Source organism: Chanos chanos, chromosome 7 (genome assembly GCF_902362185.1).
Source record: "Chanos chanos chromosome 7, fChaCha1.1, whole genome shotgun sequence".
In the NCBI taxonomy this organism is placed as follows: Eukaryota; Metazoa; Chordata; class Actinopteri; order Gonorynchiformes; family Chanidae; genus Chanos; species Chanos chanos.
In genome coordinates, this window is record NC_044501.1 from 5,972,930 (window position 1) to 5,992,663 (window position 19,734).

General features: G+C 40.8%; 2 protein-coding genes and 1 long non-coding RNA gene across 3 annotated transcripts in view; all 3 read right to left on the reverse strand.

Moving 5' to 3' along the window:
* Window positions 1–2,809: 2,809 nt before the first annotated feature.
* LOC115815913 (polymeric immunoglobulin receptor-like) lies at window positions 2,810–12,901 on the reverse strand. Its single transcript, XM_030778881.1, has 6 exons — window positions 12,613–12,901; window positions 11,217–11,279; window positions 8,667–8,969; window positions 7,275–7,337; window positions 4,688–4,990; window positions 2,810–2,838 (listed from the first exon to the last, which is right to left on the reverse strand). The coding sequence occupies exons 1-6, from the start codon at window positions 12,899–12,901 to the stop codon at window positions 2,810–2,812; spliced, it is 1,050 nt and encodes a 349-aa protein (XP_030634741.1).
* A 3,966-nt stretch (window positions 12,902–16,867) lies between these two features.
* LOC115817378 (uncharacterized) lies at window positions 16,868–19,189 on the reverse strand. The gene is made up of 3 exons (XR_004025426.1): window positions 19,102–19,189; window positions 17,713–17,775; window positions 16,868–16,890 (listed from the first exon to the last, which is right to left on the reverse strand). It is a non-coding gene; the product is annotated as an uncharacterized LOC115817378 (long non-coding RNA).
* An 85-nt stretch (window positions 19,190–19,274) lies between these two features.
* LOC115815914 (polymeric immunoglobulin receptor-like) overlaps window positions 19,275–19,734 on the reverse strand; it is a 5,157-nt gene continuing 4,697 nt past the window's right edge. The window contains exon 5 of the mRNA XM_030778884.1: window positions 19,275–19,408. Coding sequence (XP_030634744.1) covers window positions 19,275–19,408 — 134 coding nt within the window. The remainder of the gene's footprint in view (window positions 19,409–19,734) is intronic.

Below are 19,734 nucleotides of genomic sequence, written 5' to 3' on the forward strand. Positions count from 1 at the left end.
GAGAGAGAGAGAGAGAGAGAGCATGAAAGATGTTGAGATTGGCTGAGAAAAGCAACGAAAGAAAAGAAGAGGAGGGTGTGTACAAACTGAGCACTTATTTTTGAATAGATGATGTGAAAATAACATCAAATTAAAGTTGCTGGATTGCATTTTCACCTTAATTTCACTGCATCATTTGAAATCTGCAGCAGGAGACAAACAAGCCAAGCTGATAAAAAATGTTTTGCTGTCTGTTAAAACTTTTGAAGCTGACTGTATGTTTAGAACAGCTGTAACGTGAAGGGAGAACCAGCTGTAATACCAACTTTGGCCTGTAGGGAGAGCTGTACATTCAGAACCTTGATTCTGAAAAGTATCAATTCAGGACCATGGACAGCAGCATCAGTTCACGCCTGCTAAACATTTCTAAAATACTGAACTTCAAGAAGGCAACAGCTGAGATGTTTGGAGAGTGTCTAATAAACATTGTCAGATTTCAGTCTTGATTAATTATTTGTAATCTGTTGTTTGTTTTATCTGCAAAAGCAGGAATTGAATGTAACTCCTCACCCACTGTGTTCGTTTCCTTCATGTTTTCTCTTCCTGTTGACAGAAAAGAATTGCCATGTTTAAAAGGAGACATTTCTCCTCCTGATTTTTTTTCTGTCTCTCTCTCCTTTCTACATATTTAGTGACCAGTTCCATCGTATGCCATGTGCAAAACCCTACACTGAGGGGTGTTAAACTAACACATGTCACCTTAATTATGTGTTTCAATTACCGACCACTTCTTTTCTCGACACCGCCCTTTTTTCCGCACCGCAAGTACTTTTTTCATAAGTCATAACACACAGTAAGGTTTAAGTTATGAAATGTCCTTTTTTGACTGAAAAGAAAGAATGCAAAAGCTTTCCAGGGTGAAAGAGAATTTCTCTCACATTCTGGAAAATCACTAAGGTATTACATACACTTATTCTACCCTCAAATGCTATTATGTTCAGATTCCTTCAAGTCTGTTATTCAGACTGATTCAAGATAAAATTCATTCACTTACCACCTCCACAGAATGCCTATGGGAATGATGGCACCAATAAAGAGCCCAGCGCAGAATCCAATAACAGCATGTATAACACTCCTCAAAGGACCTGAATGAAAAATGTCAAAATCTTGTCATCATTACAAAAACACTGCTCTCACAAACTAGAGACTAAAACAGGAGAGGTGGTTCAGGATCTGCAGAAAGATGGAAAACAATGTCGGGAGTCATGATGATAATAGACACGACAAAGCAGAGCAACCCCCCCCACCCCCCCCCCCCCCCCCCCCCCGCCTTGAAAGCCTTGAAAGTTTTTGAAAATAGACATACATAGACATGGGTCATTGAAAGTGCTTGAATTTATGTTTTGTGCAAGCATAGAAATTGAAGTCGTTTTGATTTTTTTTTTTTTTTGCTTAACGTCAGTAAATAGGTAAATGTTCCGCTGTGTGTCTCCCACCATCTGTGCGTCGTTGTTTCACCCACCACCTTGAGAAAGTGATTGAAGTTGAATGATGCAGGTTAAACAGCGGCGAGCAATCAAGAGAGCTAACTTGATCCATGTCTCAAACTATGCCGCGTTGGAGCCTTGAATTTGAGGAAATTGGGCCTGGAAAGTCCTTGAAAAGTACTTGAAAGAAGAAGCAAAGAAGATCCCTAAACTTATTCTAAAGGATGTTTCAGGCCACTGAGGATGTACGTCTTTGATGTAGGAGTTGACAGTGTTGACCAAAAGCATAGTGAGTGTATTGGGGAAATGTAAGTCGCCCACTTAAGCGGTTTAGGGGATGCTTATTAATCAATATTGCTGGCCAGGCCTGTTTGGGAGGAATCAGTTCATGCTAACAGATACCTATCCTAGCAGTCGAATAAGTGGCATGATGCCAGGTTTTTGCCAAATGCTGATGGCTGAGAGTAGTATGGTGTAGTAACAACTTGAGATACAATCATGTACTATCCTGGTGTGGGCGCAATGTTGCACCAGGAAGCCATGTAAACTCATTCTACAGACACAGATAACAGTAACGGCCAATGTTGTAACAGGTAGTGGAGGTAGAGGTAAGGTCAATGAACAGTGTTCTTCTTACTAACCTCTATGATCTGTCACAGCGGGTTGAGTTGTCGTCTTCAAAACAGAAGTGGTAATTTCATCATCTGCAGAAAATTGGAGAAGGACATTTGTTAGGAGTGATGGTGATAATGTGCACGACAAAGAGGCCCAGTAAATCACTTCCCATCTGCAATGCCAGGAAGGAACTATGAACAGGAGGTCTTTATCTCATAGCCTGTACTAGTCATGTTGTGAAAAACTGTGGAAAATGGAGGGGAAAATTGGGGAAAATATGTGGATGTTCTGCATTGACTGATGAAGCACGGTCCCTGGGGTCAGGTAAAGGACTTTGTGTTGATACATAACTGAATGATGACATTGTGTTTGTCCTTGTATTTTTACCAGTCATTTAGGGACAGTAGCTGGAGCTACTGACTCTCTAATGGACCAAATGTGACAAAAAAGTTTAAAAAAGTTTTTTGGGTTTTCTTTTGCTTAACGTCAGTAAATAGGTAAATGTTCCATCTGTGCGTCGTTGTTTCACCCACCACCTTGAGAAAGTGTTTGAAGTTGAATGATGCAGGTTAAACAGCGGCGAGCAAGCAAGAGAGCTAACTTGATCCATGTCTCAAACTATGCCGTGTTGGAGCCTTGAATTTGAGGAAATTGGGCCTGGAAGGTCCTTGAAAAGTACTTGAATTTCATGTTTAAGACGATGTGGGAACCCTGACAAGGTCTCAGATTCAAAGTTCATGTGGCACTTGCTCAAAGGCTAAACACAAGAGAAAGCAGCAAGAACAGCAAAGAAGATCCCTAAACTTATTCTCAAGGATGTCAGGCCACTGAGGATGTACGTCTTTGATGTAGGAGGTGACAGTGCTGACCAAAAGCATAGTGACTATACTGGGGAAATGTAAGCCACCCACTTAAGCGGTTTAGGGGATGCTTATTAATCAACATTGCTGGCCAGGCCTGTTTGGGGGGAATCAGTTCATGTTAACAGATACCTATCCTACCAGTCGAATAAGTGGCATGATGCCAGTTTTTGCAAAATGCTGACGGCTGAGAGTAGTATGGTGTGGTAACAACTTGAGATACAATCATGCACTATCCTGGTGTGGGCCCAATGTTGCACCAGGAAGCCATTTAAACTCATTCTACAGAGACAGGTAATGGTAAAGGCCAATGCTGGAACAGGTAGTGAAGGTGGAGGTAAGGTCTATGAATAGTGTTCTTCTTACTAACCTCTATGATCTGTCACAGCGGGTTGAGTAGTCGTCTTCAAAACAAAAGGGGTAATTTCATCATCTGCAGAAAATTGGAGAAGGACATTTGTTAGGAGTGATGGTGATAATGTGCACGACAAAGAGGCCCAGTAAATCACTTCCCATCTGCAACGCCAGGAAGGAACTATGAACAGGAGGTCTTTATCTCATAGCCTGTACCAGTCATGCTGTGAAAAACTGTGGAAAATGGAGGGGAAAATTGGGGAAAATATGTGGATGTTCTGCATTGACTGATGAAGCACGGTCCCTGGGGTCAGGTAAAGGACTTTGTGTTGATACATAACTGAATGATGACATTGTGTATGTCCTTGTATTCTTACCAGTTATTTAGAGAGAGCACCTGCAGCTGAAATCTACAGCTTGACCAGAACTACAGCTGGAGCTACTGATTCAAATGGTCCAAATTTGACTAAAAAGCTTCAAAGAGTATCTCTGAGGACCATTATGGAGATGTTGCCTGTTGAAGGACCTCCTCTTCATTTTCAGTTAACAAGCTTTGATGTGCCAGGGCAGAGATGGGAGACATGGCCCCCTGACATTAATTTCCTCAGCCAGCTTCTCCACATCAGGATACTGATGTCCTGTCCTCTCATGCCTACTGTCATGAATTGTATCATGAATTTACATCACATATCTATATCTATTTATATCATGCATTTGTTTTTTTGTAATGGTTCTGACCAGTTTTGTGTCTCTTTTTTGCTCTGCAAAAACAAATGCCTGTGTTACTTCCTCACAGATCACGTTGTATGATCATGCATCCTGTCCCTCATGGTACAACTCTGTTTCTGGGAAATAGCATGTCTGGCTCTTGTCTCTTACCGTCTTTGTTGAATTTAGCAATGACTATGTGTGTGTGTGTGTGAGAGAAAGAGAGAGAGAGAGAGAGAGAGAGAGAGAGAGAGAGAGAGAGAATGTGAGTACTTGTTTTTGCTAATTTAGGAAGATAGCTGACTGAAAGAACCCTGTTGTACTAGGGACATGTTGGGAAAAGGGTGAAAGAGATAGGCAACACTACTAAAAAATCATTGCACATTTACTTTTTATAAAATATACTGGTAAAACTATTTCTGATAAAGCATCTTGGTAAAACTAATTTTGAAAGCATTTTTGGTTAGAGTAGGGTTAGGGTAAGGGTTAGGATTAAGTTGTTATTGTTTACTTTTGTCATAGTTGAAATCAATAGAGTGTCCCCAGAACCTGACATCTGACAAGATCGTGAAATTGGATAAAGGGAACAAGGGTCTGTGCAAACAATGAATCAATCGATCAATTAATCAGTCAATAAATGGATCTGTTTTAATATACTTAATGTACTTTTGTTTTTAATCTTACCGCCCACAACTGTGACATCCACGTCATGATACATAAAGCCGCCCACTCCACACCAGTACGTCCCAGCATCTGACTTCTGCAGTTTACTGATGGTCACAATGAACTCTCCTGTCTCTGAGTTCTCCACTGTGTATCTCCCATGCGATGGCTGATCAGATTTGATGCTGACGTCATTCCCACCGCATGGTTTCTTACAGACAAACTTTCTGGTTCCCGGCCCAGAATTACGGGCTGGGCAAGTCACATTAATTGTTTCTCCTACATGTGCACGCAGTGACTGGGGGGACATCACAAACCTCTCACCTGTCTCACGCACAACACACACAACACACACACATCATACACACACACACACACACACATGCACACACACACACACACGCATCACGCACACACACACACACAAACACAAGACACACACACACACACACACACACACACATGAACATACAGTGCCTTTTTGCTTATTTATTGATTTTGGATTATTCATTGTCTATGAACATACTAATATATAATGTATTTTTGTTGCTATAGTTGCCAAAAGAGATACTACAGTGCATAGATTACTGTCTGCCTTTTAAGACGTGGGTTTAGGCAGTAATCAGGTCTAAGACTATATTTGAGTTCTGGATTCTAGAGGAACTGTGCCCTAACCATACTTATCCAATGGTCATGACCGTTGTGAGTGAACATCATTCTCTGACTTGCAGTCAAAGCAGAACTCCATCGTAATTAGGTAGTTTTAGCATGTCATACAACTATCTTTCAACATATATATCGAAATGCTTCATCTTGCTTGAAAAAAAAAACAAAAACAAACAAAACTCACCTGAGAGAACAATCCAAATGACAATACGAAAAGTCCACATTTTGACAAACTAACAGATGTTACCTCTATTCCTGCCCAGTACAATACCACAACAGTTGGGAAATTCTAATGTTCTAAACTTATTCTGTCACCTTGCAGTTGGAGTAGCAACAGGTTCTTCCAGAACCATCTAACCACGTTTGAGCTGAGACTTTTTGACAGAAATTTGGCCGTAGCACTAACGATCCTCAATTCCTTGAATGTGTGGCTTGAGACGGTTGCATGTCCTCATGAAACTCACGAAAGAGCAGTAAAGGGAAGTTCTTAGGTCAGAGCAGTGTAAACAGTATTAAGAGTGTTATGGTGTCTGGGGTTGGAGATGCTTTGTGTTTTTGTGCAATCAGCACAATTTTTTTTGTTTGTTTGTTTGTTTGTTTTTTACATACCTCAGGCATTTGAGCATCCAACACAGACTTGAACCTCTATGCTGTTGGTACTCACCAGACGAAAAATTGCTTGTGCAAAATCAGCTGTTGTGTAATCGATCAGCTGTTTAACATCAATATTTCTTCACAACTGCTTACATGACATCTGTGGTGAAAACTTTGGTTTCGACGCCTGATATCGATACCCGATATCAATATCTGAATACGAACAGTTGAATCTGAACAGTTGTCTGTGACTTGCTTGAGTTCAGTCAGGCTGAGTTTGGTTTAGGCTATATGGAGCTGTCAGATCAGCAAAAAATGAACTACAGTTCACTCCAACCAGTTCACTTGGGTTGGGACCCCCACCCCCCCAGTTTTCACTTATGCAAAACTATCTTAGATCTGTGATTACAGCATCGTGGGATGAGTCAGTCATTTGTACATAATGAGAGATAGAGAGAGAGAGAGAGAGAGAGAGAGAGAGAGAAGAGTGCACTCAGTCACAGTATGGTGAAGTCCTGTTTCTCTCTTTCTCTCTCTCTCTCTCTCTCTCTCTCTCTCTCACACACACACACACACACACACTCACTCATCTCTGGTCTAACACTCATTCAGTTCTACACTGAATGCCTGTACATAGACTCATCACCATTTTGTTACCATTTACCTCTTGATCATTCTATTTGCTGCTGATTATTGATTGTACCATATCAGTATTGGTTTGCCAAGAAGGATTGATTATGTTAATAAATAGCATCATTGAAATAAACTGTTGTCCTGTCTGTTTCTGCCACAGTATTCACTGAATGCCAACCTCTGCCATCAAAGCACTCCCAATTACCTTCACCAACCTGATTGTGCATGAGTGTTATGGGTTTAGTAGTGTAATTGTAATACATTAGTACTGCAATACTCTCTAAGACTGTAGCAGAGTGTTACAGCTAGTGTATCCCATTAATCTTAGTTGTTTAATTAACAGAATATTAAACACCCAAATTAATGGTTAATAAATTATATATGAGACTGATTTATAAACCCTATCACATCTACATCTTTTGGTGTCTCTGTGTTAGGACTGCAGTTGCACCTACACAGTTCATGTTAACAGATACCTATCCTACCAGTCGAATAAGTGGCATGATGCAAGGTTTTTGCCAAATGCTGACGGCTGACAGTAGTATGGTGTGGTAACAACTTGAGATACAATCATGCACTATCCTGGCGTGGGCCCAATGTTGCACCAGGAAGCCATTTAAACTCATTCTACAGACACAGATAATGGTAAATTCCAGTGTTGTAACAGGTAGTGAAGGTGGAGGTAAGGTCAATGAACAGTGTTCTTCTTACTAACCTGTATGATCTGTCACAGCGGGCTGAGTAGTCGTCTTCAAAACAGAAGTGGTAATTTCATCATCTGCAGAAAATTGGAGAAGGATGTTTGTTAGGAGTGATGGTGATAATGTGCACGACAAAGAGGCCCAGTAAATCACTTCCCATCTGCAATGCCAGGAAGGAACTATGAACAGGAGGTCTTTATCTCATAGCCTGTACTAGTCATGTTGTGAAAAACTGTGGAAAATGGAGGGGAAAATTGGGGAAAATATGTGGATGTTCTGCATTGACTGATGAAGCACGGTCCCTGGGGTCAGGTAAAGGACTTTGTGTTGATACATAACTGAATGATGACATTGTGTTTGTCCTTGTATTATTACCAGTTGTTTATAGAGAGCACCTGCAGCTGAAATCTACAGCTTGACCAGAACTACAGCTGGAGCTACTGATTCAAATGGTCCAAATTTGACTAAAAAGCTTCAAAGAGTATCTCTGAGGACCATTATGGAGATGTTGCCTGTTGAAGGACCTCCTCTTCATTTTCAGTTAACAAGCCTTGATGTGCCAGGGCAGAGATGGGAGACATGGCCCCCTGACATTAATTTCCTCAGCCAGCTTCTCCACATCAGGATACTGATGTCCTGTCCTCTCATGCCTACTGTCATGAATTGTATCATGAATTTACATCACATATCTATATCTATTTATATCATGCATTTGTTTTTTTGTAATGGTTCTGACCAGTTTTGTGTCTCTTTTTTGCTCTGCAAAAACAAATGCCTGTGTTACTTCCTCACAGATCACGTTGTATGATCATGCATCCTGTCCCTCATGGTACAGCTCTGTTTCTGGGAAATAGCATGTCTGGCTCTTGTCTCTTACCGTCTTTGTTGAATTTAGCAATGACTATGTGTGTGTGTGTGAGAGAAAGAGAGAGAGAGAAAGAGAGAGAGAGAGAGAGAGAGAGAGAGAGAAAGAAAGAGAGAGAGAATGTGAGTACTTGTTTTTGCTAATTTAGGAAGATAGCTGACTGAAAGAACTCTGTTGTACTGGGGACATGTTGGGAAAAGGGTGAAAGACAGAGACAACACTACTAAAAAACCATTGCACATTTGCTTTTTATAAAATATACTGGTAAAACTATTTCTGATAAAACATCTTGGTAAAACTAATTTTGAAAGCATTTTTGGTTAGAGTAGGGTTAGGGTAAGGGTTAGGATTAAGTTGTTATTGTTTACTTTTGTCATAGTTGAAATCAATAGAGTGTCCCCAGAACCTGACATCTGACAAGATCGTGAAATTGGATAAAGGGAACAAGGGTCTGTGCAAACAATGAATCAATCGATCAATTAATCAGTCAATAAATGAATCTGTTTTAATATACTTAATGTACTTTTGTTTTTAATCTTACCGCCCACAACTGTGACATCCACGTCATGATACATAAAGCCGCCCACTCCACACCGGTATGTCCCAGCATCTGACTTCTGCAGTTTACTGATGGTCACAATGAACTGTCCTGTTTCTGAGTTCTCCACTGTGTATCTCCCATGCGATGGCTGATCAGACTTGATGCTGACGTCATTCCCACCGCATGGTTTCTTACAGACAAACTTTCTGGTTCCCGGCCCAGAATTACGGGCTGGGCAAGTCACATTAATTGTTTCTCCTACATGTGCACGCAGTGACTGGGGGGACATCACAAACCTCTCACCTGTCTCACGCACACACACACACACACACACACACACACACAGACACACACACACGCACACGCACACGCACACGCACACACAAACACACAAACACACAAACACAAGACACACACACACACACACACACACACACACACACACAAGAACACACAGTCCCTTTTTGCTTATTTATTGATTTTGGATTATTCATTGTCTATGAACATGCTAGTATATATTATATTTTTGTTGCTATAGTTGCCAAAAGAGATACTACAGTGCATAGATTACTGTCTGCCTTTTAAGACGTGGGTTTAGGCAGTAATCAGGTCTAAGACCATATTTGAGTTCTGGATTCTAGAGGAACTGTGCCCTAACCATACTTATCCAATGGTCATGACCGTTGTGAGTGAACATCATTTTCTGACTTGCAGTCAAAGCAGAACTCCATCGTAATTAGCTAGTTTTAGCATGTCATACAACTATCTTTCAACATATATATCGAAATGCTTCATCTTGCTTGAAAAAAAAAAACAAAAACAAACAAAACTCACCTGAGAGAACAATCCAAATGACAATACGAAAAGTCCACATTTTGACAAACTAACAGATGTTACCTCTATTCCTGCCCAGTACAATACCACAACAGTTGGGAAATTCTAATGTTCTAAACTTATTCTGTCACCTTGCAGTTGGAGTAGCAACAGGTTCTTCCAGAACCATCTAACCACGTTTTAGCTGAGACTTTTTGACAGAAATTTGGCCGTAGCACTAACGATCCTCAATTCCTTGAATGTGTGGCTTGAGACGGTTGCATGTCCTCATGAAACTCACGAAAGAGCAGTAAAGGGAAGTTCTTAGGTCAGAGCAGTGTAAACAGTATTAAGAGTGTTATGGTGTCTGGGGTTGGAGATGCTTTGTGTTTTTAGTGCAATCAGCACAATTTTTTTGTTTGTTTGTTTGTTTGTTTGTTACATACCTCAGGCATTTGAGCATCCAACACAGACTTGAACCTCTATGCTGTTGGTACTCACCAGACGAAAAATTGCTTGTGCAAAATCAGCTGTTGTGTAATTGATCAGCTGTTTAACATCAATATTTCTTCACAACTGCTTACATGACATCTGTGGTGAAAACTTTGGTATTGATGCCTGACATCGATACCCGATATCAATATCTGAATACGAACAGTTGAATCTGAACAGTTGTCTGTGACTTGCTTGAGTTCAGTCAGGCTGAGTTTGGTTTAGGCTATATGGAGCTGTCAGATCAGCAAAAAATGAACTACAGTTCACTCCAACCAGTTCACTTGGGTTGGGACCCCCACCCCCCCAGTTTTCACTTATGCAAAACTATCTTAGATCTGTGATTACAGCATCGTGGGATGAGTCAGTCATTTGTACATAATGAGAGATAGAGAGAGAGAGAGAGAGAGAGAGAGAGAGAGAGAGAGAGAGAAGAGTGCACTCAGTCACAGTATGGTGAAGTCCTGTTTCTCTCTCTCTCTCTCTCTCTCTCTCTCTCTCTCTCTCTCACACACACACACACACACACACTCACTCATCTCTGGTCTAACACTCATTCAGTTCTACACTGAATGCCTGTACATAGACTCATCACCATTTTGTTAGCATTTACCTCTTGATCATTCTATTTGCTGCTGATTATTGATTGTACCATATGGTCCTGTCTGTTTCTGCCACAGTATTCACTGAATGCCAACCTCTGCCATCAAAGCACTCCCAATTACCTTCACCAACCTGGTTGTGCATGAGTGTTATGGGTTTAGTAGTGTAATTGTAATACATTAGTACTGCAATACTCTCTAAGACTGTAGCAGAGTGTTACAGCTAGTGTATCCCATTAATCTTAGTTGTTTAATTAACAGAATATTAAACACCCAAATTAATGGTTAATAAATTATATGAGACTGATTATGAGACTGATTTATAAACCCTATCACATCTACATCTTTTGGTGTCTCTGTGTTAGGACTGCAGTTGCACCTACACAGTTCATGTTAACAGATACCTATCCTACCAGTCGAATAAGTGGCATGATGCAAGGTTTTTGCCAAATGCTGACAGCTGACAGTAGTATGGTGTGGTAACAAGTTGAGATACAATCATGCACTATCCTGGCGTGGGCCCAATGTTGCACCAGGAAGCCATTTAAACTCATTCTACAGACACAGATAATGGTAAATTCCAGTGTTGTAACAGGTAGTGAAGATAGAGGTAAGGTCAATGAACAGTGTTCTTCTTACTAACCTGTATGATCTGTCACAGCGGGCTGAGTAGTCGTCTTCAAAACAGAAGTGGTAATTTCATCATCTGCAGAAAATTGGAGAAGGATGTTTGTTAGGAGTGATGGTGATAATGTGCACGACAAAGAGGCCCAGTAAATCACTTCCCATCTGCAATGCCAGGAAGGAACTATGAACAGGAGGTCTTTATCTCATAGCCTGTACTAGTCATGTTGTGAAAAACTGTGGAAAATGGAGGGGAAAATTGGGGAAAATATGTGGATGTTCTGCATTGACTGATGAAGCACGGTCCCTGGGGTCAGGTAAAGGACTTTGTGTTGATACATAACTGAATGATGACATTGTGTTTGTCCTTGTATTATTACCAGTTGTTTATAGAGAGCACCTGCAGCTGAAATCTACAGCTTGACCAGAACTACAGCTGGAGCTACTGATTCAAATGGTCCAAATTTGACTAAAAAGCTTCAAAGAGTATCTCTGAGGACCATTATGGAGATGTTGCCTGTTGAAGGACCTCCTCTTCATTTTCAGTTAACAAGCCTTGATGTGCCAGGGCAGAGATGGGAGACATGGCCCCCTGACATTAATTTCCTCAGCCAGCTTCTCCACATCAGGATACTGATGTCCTGTCCTCTCATGCCTACTGTCATGAATTGTATCATGAATTTACATCACATATCTATATCTATTTATATCATGCATTTGTTTTTTTGTAATGGTTCTGACCAGTTTTGTGTCTCTTTTTTGCTCTGCAAAAACAAATGCCTGTGTTACTTCCTCACAGATCACGTTGTATGATCATGCATCCTGTCCCTCATGGTACAGCTCTGTTTCTGGGAAATAGCATGTCTGGCTCTTGTCTCTTACCGTCTTTGTTGAATTTAGCAATGACTATGTGTGTGTGTGTGTGAGAGAAAGAGAGAGAGAGAAAGAGAGAGAGAGAGAGAGAGAGAGAGAGAGAGAGAGAAAGAGAGAGATTATGTGAGTACTTGTTTTTGCTAATTTAAGAAGATAGCTGACTGAAAGAACTCTGTTGTACTGGGGACATGTTGGGAAAAGGGTGAAAGACAGAGACAACACTACTAAAAAACCATTGCATATTTGCTTTTTATAAAATATACTGGTAAAACTATTTCTGATAAAACATCTTGGTAAAACTAATTTTGAAAGCATTTTCGGTTAGAGTAGGGTTAGGGTAAGGGTTAGGATTAAGTTGTTATTGTTTACTTTTGTCATAGTTGAAATCAATAGAGTGTCCCCAGAACCTGACATCTGACAAGATCGTGAAATTGGATAAAGGGAACAAGGGTCTGTGCAAACAATGAATCAATCGATCAATTAATCAGTCAATAAATGAATCTGTTTTAATATACTTAATGTACTTTTGTTTTTAATCTTACCGCCCACAACTGTGACATCCACGTCATGATACATAAAGCCGCCCACTCCACACCGGTATGTCCCAGCATCTGACTTCTGCAGTTTACTGATGGTCACAATGAACTGTCCTGTTTCTGAGTTCTCCACTGTGTATCTCCCATGCGATGGCTGATCAGACTTGATGCTGACGTCATTCCCACCGCATGGTTTCTTACAGACAAACTTTCTGGTTCCCGGCCCAGAATTACGGGCTGGGCAAGTCACATTAATTGTTTCTCCTACATGTGCACGCAGTGACTGGGGGGACATCACAAACCTCTCACCTGTCTCACGCACACACACACACACACACACACACACACACACAGACACACACACACACAGCCACACACACGCACACACACACACGCACACGCACACACAAACACACAAACACAAGACACACACACACACACACACACACACACACAAGAACACACAGTCCCTTTTTGCTTATTTATTGATTTTGGATTATTCATTGTCTATGAACATGCTAGTATATATTATATTTTTGTTGCTATAGTTGCCAAAAGAGATACTACAGTGCATAGATTACTGTCTGCCTTTTAAGACGTGGGTTTAGGCAGTAATCAGGTCTAAGACCATATTTGAGTTCTGGATTCTAGAGGAACTGTGCCCTAACCATACTTATCCAATGGTCATGACCGTTGTGAGTGAACATCATTTTCTGACTTGCAGTCAAAGCAGAAACTCCATCGTAATTAGCTAGTTTTAGCATGTCATACAACTATCTTTCAACATATATATCGAAATGCTTCATCTTGCTTGAAAAAAAAAACAAAAACAAACAAAACTCACCTGAGAGAACAATCCAAATGACAATACGAAAAGTCCACATTTTGACAAACTAACAGATGTTACCTCTATTCCTGCCCAGTACAATACCACAACAGTTGGGAAATTCTAATGTTCTAAACTTATTCTGTCACCTTGCAGTTGGAGTAGCAACAGGTTCTTCCAGAACCATCTAACCACGTTTTAGCTGAGACTTTTTGACAGAAATTTGGCCGTAGCACTAACGATCCTCAATTCCTTGAATGTGTGGCTTGAGACGGTTGCATGTCCCTCATGAAACTCACGAAAGAGCAGTAAAGGGGAAGTTCTTAGGTCAGAGCAGTGTAAACAGTATTAAGAGTGTTATGGTGTCTGGGGTTGGAGATGCTTTGTGTTTTATGCAATCAGCACAATTTTTTTGTTTGTTTGTTGTTTGTTTGTTACATACCTCAGGCATTTGAGCATCCAACACAGACTTGAACCTCTATGCTGTTGGTACTCACCAGACGAAAAATTGCTTGTGCAAAATCAGCTGTTGTGTAATTGATCAGCTGTTTAACATCAATATTTCTTCACAACTGCTTACATGACATCTGTGGTGAAAACATTTGGTATTGATGCCTGACATCGATACCCGATATCAATATCTGAATACGAAACAGTTGAATCTGAACAGTTGTCTGTGACTTGCTTGAGTTCAGTCAGGCTGAGTTTGTTTAGGCTATATGGAGCTGTCAGATCAGCAAAAAATGAACTACAGTTCACTCCAACCAGTTCACTTGGGTTGGGACCCCCACCCCCCCAGTTTTCACTTATGCAAAACTATCTTAGATCTGTGATTACAGCATCGTGGGATGAGTCAGTCATTTGTACATAATGAGAGATAGAGAGAGAGAGAGAGAGAGAGAGAGAGAGAGAGAGAGAGAGAGAGAAGAGTGCACTCAGTCACAGTATGGTGAAGTCCTGTTTCTCTCTCTCTCTCTCTCTCTCTCTCTCTCTCTCTCTCACACACAACACACACACACACACACTCACTCATCTCTGGTCTAACACTCATTCAGTTCTACACTGAATGCCTGTACATAGACTCATCACCATTTTGTTAGCCATTTACCATCTTGATCATTCTATTTGCTGCTGATTATTGATTGTACCATATGGCCCTGTCTGTTTCTGCCACAGTATTCACTTGAAATGCCGAACCTCTGCCATCAAAGCACTCCCAATTACCTTCACCAACCTGGTTGTGCATGGAGTGTATATGGGTTTAGTAAGTGTAATTGTAATACATTAGTACTGCAATACTCTCTAAGACTGTAGCAGAGTGTTACAGCTAGTGTATCCCATTAATCTTAGTTGTTTAATTAACAGAATATTAAACACCCAATTAATGGTTAATAAATTATATGAGACTGATTTATGAGACTGATTTATAAACCCTATCACATCTACATCTTTTGGTGTCTCTGTGTTAGGACTGCAGTTGCACCTACACAGTTCATGTTAACAGATACCTATCCTACCAGTCGAATAAGTGGCATGATGCAAGGTTTTTGCCAAATGCTGACGGCTGACAGTAGTATGGTGTGGTAACAAGTTGAGATACAATCATGCACTATCCTGGCGTGGGCCCAATGTTGCACCATGAAGCCATTTAAAACTCATTCTACAGACACAGATAATGGTAAATTCCAAGTGTTGTAAACAGGTAGTGAAGATAGAGGTAAGGTACAATGAACAGTGTTCTTCTTACTAACCTGTATGATCTGTCACAGCGGGGCTGAGTAGTCGTCTTCAAAACAGAAGTGGTAATTTCATCATCTGCAGAAAATTGGAGAAGGATGTTTGTTAGGGAGTGATGGTGATAATGTGCACGACAAAGAGGCCCAGTAAATCACTTCCCATCTGCAATGCCAGGAAGGAACTATGAACAGGAGGTCTTTATCTCATAGCCTGTACTAGTCATGTTGTGAAAAACTGTGGGAAAATGGAGGGGAAAATTGGGAAATATGTGGATGTTCTGCATTGACTGATGAAGCACGGTCCCTGGGGTCAGGTAAAGGACTTTGTGTTGATACATAACTGAATGATGACATTGTGTTTGTCCTTGTATTATTACCAGTTGTTTATAGAGAGCACCTGCAGCTGAAATCTACAGCTTGACCAGAACTACAGCTGGAGCTACTGATTCAAATGGTCCAAATTTGACTAAAAAGCTTCAAAGAGTATCTCTGAGGACCATTATGGAGATGTATGCCTGTTGAAGGACCTCCTCTTCATTTTCAGTTAACAAGCCTTGATGTGCCATGGCAGAGATGGGAGACATGGCCCCCTGACATTAATTTCCTCAGCCAGCTTCTCCACATCAGGATACTGATGGTCCTGTCCTCTCATGCCTACTGTCATGAATTGTATCATGAATTTACATCACATATCTATATCTATTTATATCATGCATTTGTTTTTTTGTAATGGTTCTGGACCAGTTTTGTGTCTCTTTTTTGCTCTGCAAAAACAAATGCCTGTGTTACTTCCTCACAGATCACGTTGTATGATCATGCATCCTGTCCCTCATGGTACAGCTCTGTTTCTGGGAAATAGCATGTCTGGCTCTTGTCTCTTACCGTCTTTGTTGAATTTAGCAATGACTATATGTGTGTGTGTGTGAGAGAAAGAGAGAGAGAGAAAGAGAGAGAGAGAGAGAGAGAGAGAGAGAGAGAGAGAGAAAGAGAGAGATTATGTGAGTACTTGTTTTTGCTAATTTAAGAAGATAGCTGACTGAAAGAACTCTGTTGTACTGGGGACATGTTGGGAAAAGGGTGAAAGACAGAGACAACACTACTAAAAAACCATTGCATATTTGCTTTTTATAAAATATACTGGTAAAACTATTTCTGATAAAACATCTTGGTAAAACTAATTTTGAAAGCATTTTCGGTTAGAGTAGGGTTAGGGTAAGGGTTAGGATTAAGTTGTTATTGTTTACTTTTGTCATAGTTGAAATCAATAGAGTGTCCCCAGAACCTGACATCTGACAAGATCGTGAAATTGGATAAAGGGAACAAGGGTCTGTGCAAACATGAATCAATCGATCAATTAATCAGTCAATAAATGAATCTGTATTTAATATACTTAATGTACTTTTGTTTTTAATCTTACCGCCCACAACAGTGACATCCACGTCATGATACATAAAGCCGCCCACATCCACACCGGTATGTCCCCAGCATCTGACTTCTGCAGTTTACTGATGGTCACAATGAACTGTCCTGTTTCTGAGTTCTCCACTGTGTATCTACCCATGCGATGGCTGATCAGACTTGATGCTGACGTCATTCCCACCGCATGGTTTCTTACAGACAAACTTTCTGTTCCCGGCCCAGAATTACGGGCTGGGCAAGTCACATTAATTGTTTCTCCTACAGTGTGCACGCAGTGACAGGGGGACATCACAAACCTCTCACCTGTCTCACGCACGCACACACCACACACACACACACACACACACAGACACACACACATGCACAACACACACACACACACACACGCACACGCACACTACAAACACACAAACACAAGAACACACACACACACACACACACTACACACACAGAACACACAGTCACCATATCAGTATTGGTTTGCCAAGAAGGATTGATTATGTTAATAAATAGCATCATTTGAAATAAACTGTTGTCCTGTCTGTTTCTGCCACAGTATTCACTGAATGCCAACCTCTGCCATCAAAGCACTCCCAATTACCTTCACCAACCTGGTTGTGCATGAGGTGTTATGGGTTTAGTAGTGTAATTGTAATACATTAGTACCGCAATACTCTCTAAGACATGTAGCAGAGTGTTACAGCTAGTGTATCCCATTAATCTTAGTTGTTTAATTAACAGATATTAAACACCCAAATTAATGGTTAATAAATTATATGAGACTGATTTATGAGACTGATTTTATAAACCCTATCACATCTACATCTTTTGGTGTCTCTGTGTTAGGACTGCAGTTGCACCTACACAGTTCATGTTAACAGATACCTATCCTACCAGTCGAATAAGTGGCATGATGCAAGGTTTTTTGCCAAATGCTGACGGCTGACAGTAGTATGGTGTGGTAACAAGTTGAGATACAATCATGCACTATCCTGGTGTGGGCCCAATGTTGCACCAGGAAGCCATTTAAACTCATTCTACAGACACAGATAATGGTAAATTCCAATGTTGTAACAGGTAGTGAAGATAGAGGTAAGGTCAATGAACAGTGTTCTTCTTACTAACCTGTATGATCTGTCACAGCGGGCTGAGTAGTCGTCTTCAAAACAGAAGTGGTAATTTCATCATCTGCAGAAAATTGGAGAAGGATGTTTGTTAGGAGTGATGGTGATAATGTGCACGACAAAGAGGCCCAGTAAATCACTTCCCATCTGCAATGCCAGGAAGGAACTATGAACAGGAGGTCTTTATCTCATAGCCTGTACTAGTCATGTTGTGAAAAAACTGTGGAAAATGGAGGGGAAAATTGGGGAAAATATGTGATGTTCTGCATTGACTGATGAAGCACGGTCCCTGGGGTCAGGTAAAGGACTTTGTGTTGATACATAACTGAATGATGACATTGTGTTTGTCCTTGTATTATTACCAGTTGTTTATAGAGAGCACCTGCAGCTGAAATCTACAGCTTGACCAGAACTACAGCTGGAGCTACTGATTCAAATGGTCCAAATTTGACTAAAAAGCTTCAAAGAGTATCTCTGAGGACCATTATGGAGATGTTGCCTGTTGAAGGACCTCCTCTTCATTTTCAGTTAACAAGCCTTGATGTGCCAGGGCAGAGATGGGAGACATGGCCCCCTGACATTAATTTCCTCAGCCAGCTTCTCCACATCAGGATACTGATGTCCTGTCCTCTCATGCCTACTGTCATGAATTGTATCATGAATTTACATCACATATCTATATCTATTTATATCATGCATTTGTTTTTTTGTAATGGTTCTGACCAGTTTTGTGTCTCTTTTTTGCTCTGCAAAAACAAATGCCTGTGTTACTTCCTCACAGATCACATTGTATGATCATGCATCCTGTCCCTCATGGTACAGCTCTGTTCTGGGAAATAGCATGTCTGGCTCTTGTCTCTTACCGTCTTTGTTGAATTTAGCAATGACTATGTGTGTGTGTGTGAGAGAAAGAGAGAGAGAGAAAGAGAGAGAGAGAGAGAGAGAGAGAGAGAGAGAAAGAGAGAGATTATGTGAGTACTTGTTTTTGCTAATTTAAGAAGATAGCTGACTGAAAGAACTCTGTTGTACTGGGGACATGTTGGGAAAAGGGTGAAAGACAGAGACAACACTACTAAAAAAACCATTGCATATTTGCTTTTTATAAAATATACTGGTAAAACTATTTCTGATAAAACATCTTGGTAAAACTAATTTTGAAAGCATTTTTGGTTAGAGTAGGGTTAGGGTAAGGGTTAGGATTAAGTTGTTATTGTTTACTTTTGTCATAGTTGAAATCAATAGAGTGTCCCCAGAACCTGACATCTGACAAGATCGTGAAATTGGATAAAGGGAACAAGGGTCTGTGCAAACAATGAATCAATCGATCAATTAATCAGTCAATAAATGAATCTGTTTAATATACTTAATGTACTTTTGTTTTTAATCTTACCGCCCACAACTGTGACATCCACGTCATGATACATAAAGCCGCCCACTCCACACCGGTATGTCCCAGCATCTGACTTCTGCAGTTTACTGATGGTCACAATGAACTGCTCCTGTTTCTGAGTTCTCTCCACTGTGTATCTCCCATGCGATGGCTGATCAGACTTGATGCTGACGTCAATTCCCACCGCATGGTTTCTTACAGACAAACTTTCTGGTTCCCGGCCCAGAATTACGGGCTGGGCAAGTCACATTAATTGTTTCTCCTACATGTGCACGCAGTGACTGGGGGGACATCACAAACCTCTCACCTGTCTCACGCACGCGCACACACACACACACACACACACACACCACACAGACACACACACATGCACACACACACACACACACACACATCGCACACGCACACACAAACACACAAACACAAGCACACACACACACACACACACACACACACACAAGAACACACAGTCACCATATCAGTATTGGTTTGCCAAGAAGGATTGATTATGTTAATAAATAGCATCATTGAAATAAACTGTTGTCCTGTCTGTTTCTGCCACAGTATTCACTGAATGCCAACCTCTGCCATCAAAGCACTCCCAATTACCTTCACCAACCTGGTTGTGCATGA

What these genes read in the sequence shown, in the direction of transcription:
- LOC115815913 (XM_030778881.1), bottom strand. Translation starts at nt 12,901, where the DNA reads ATGTCCCCCCAGTCACTGCGTGCACATGTAGGAGAAACAATTAATGTG. An exon ending in GGATGTCACAGTTGTGGGCG is followed by an intron (nt 11,280 to 12,612) that starts GTAAGATTAAAA and finishes AATTTTCTGCAG; the next exon opens with ATGATGAAATTACCACTTCT. An exon ending in CGCTGTGACAGATCATACAG is followed by an intron (nt 4,991 to 7,274) that starts GTTAGTAAGAAG and finishes TGCGTGAGACAG; the next exon opens with GTGAGAGGTTTGTGATGTCC.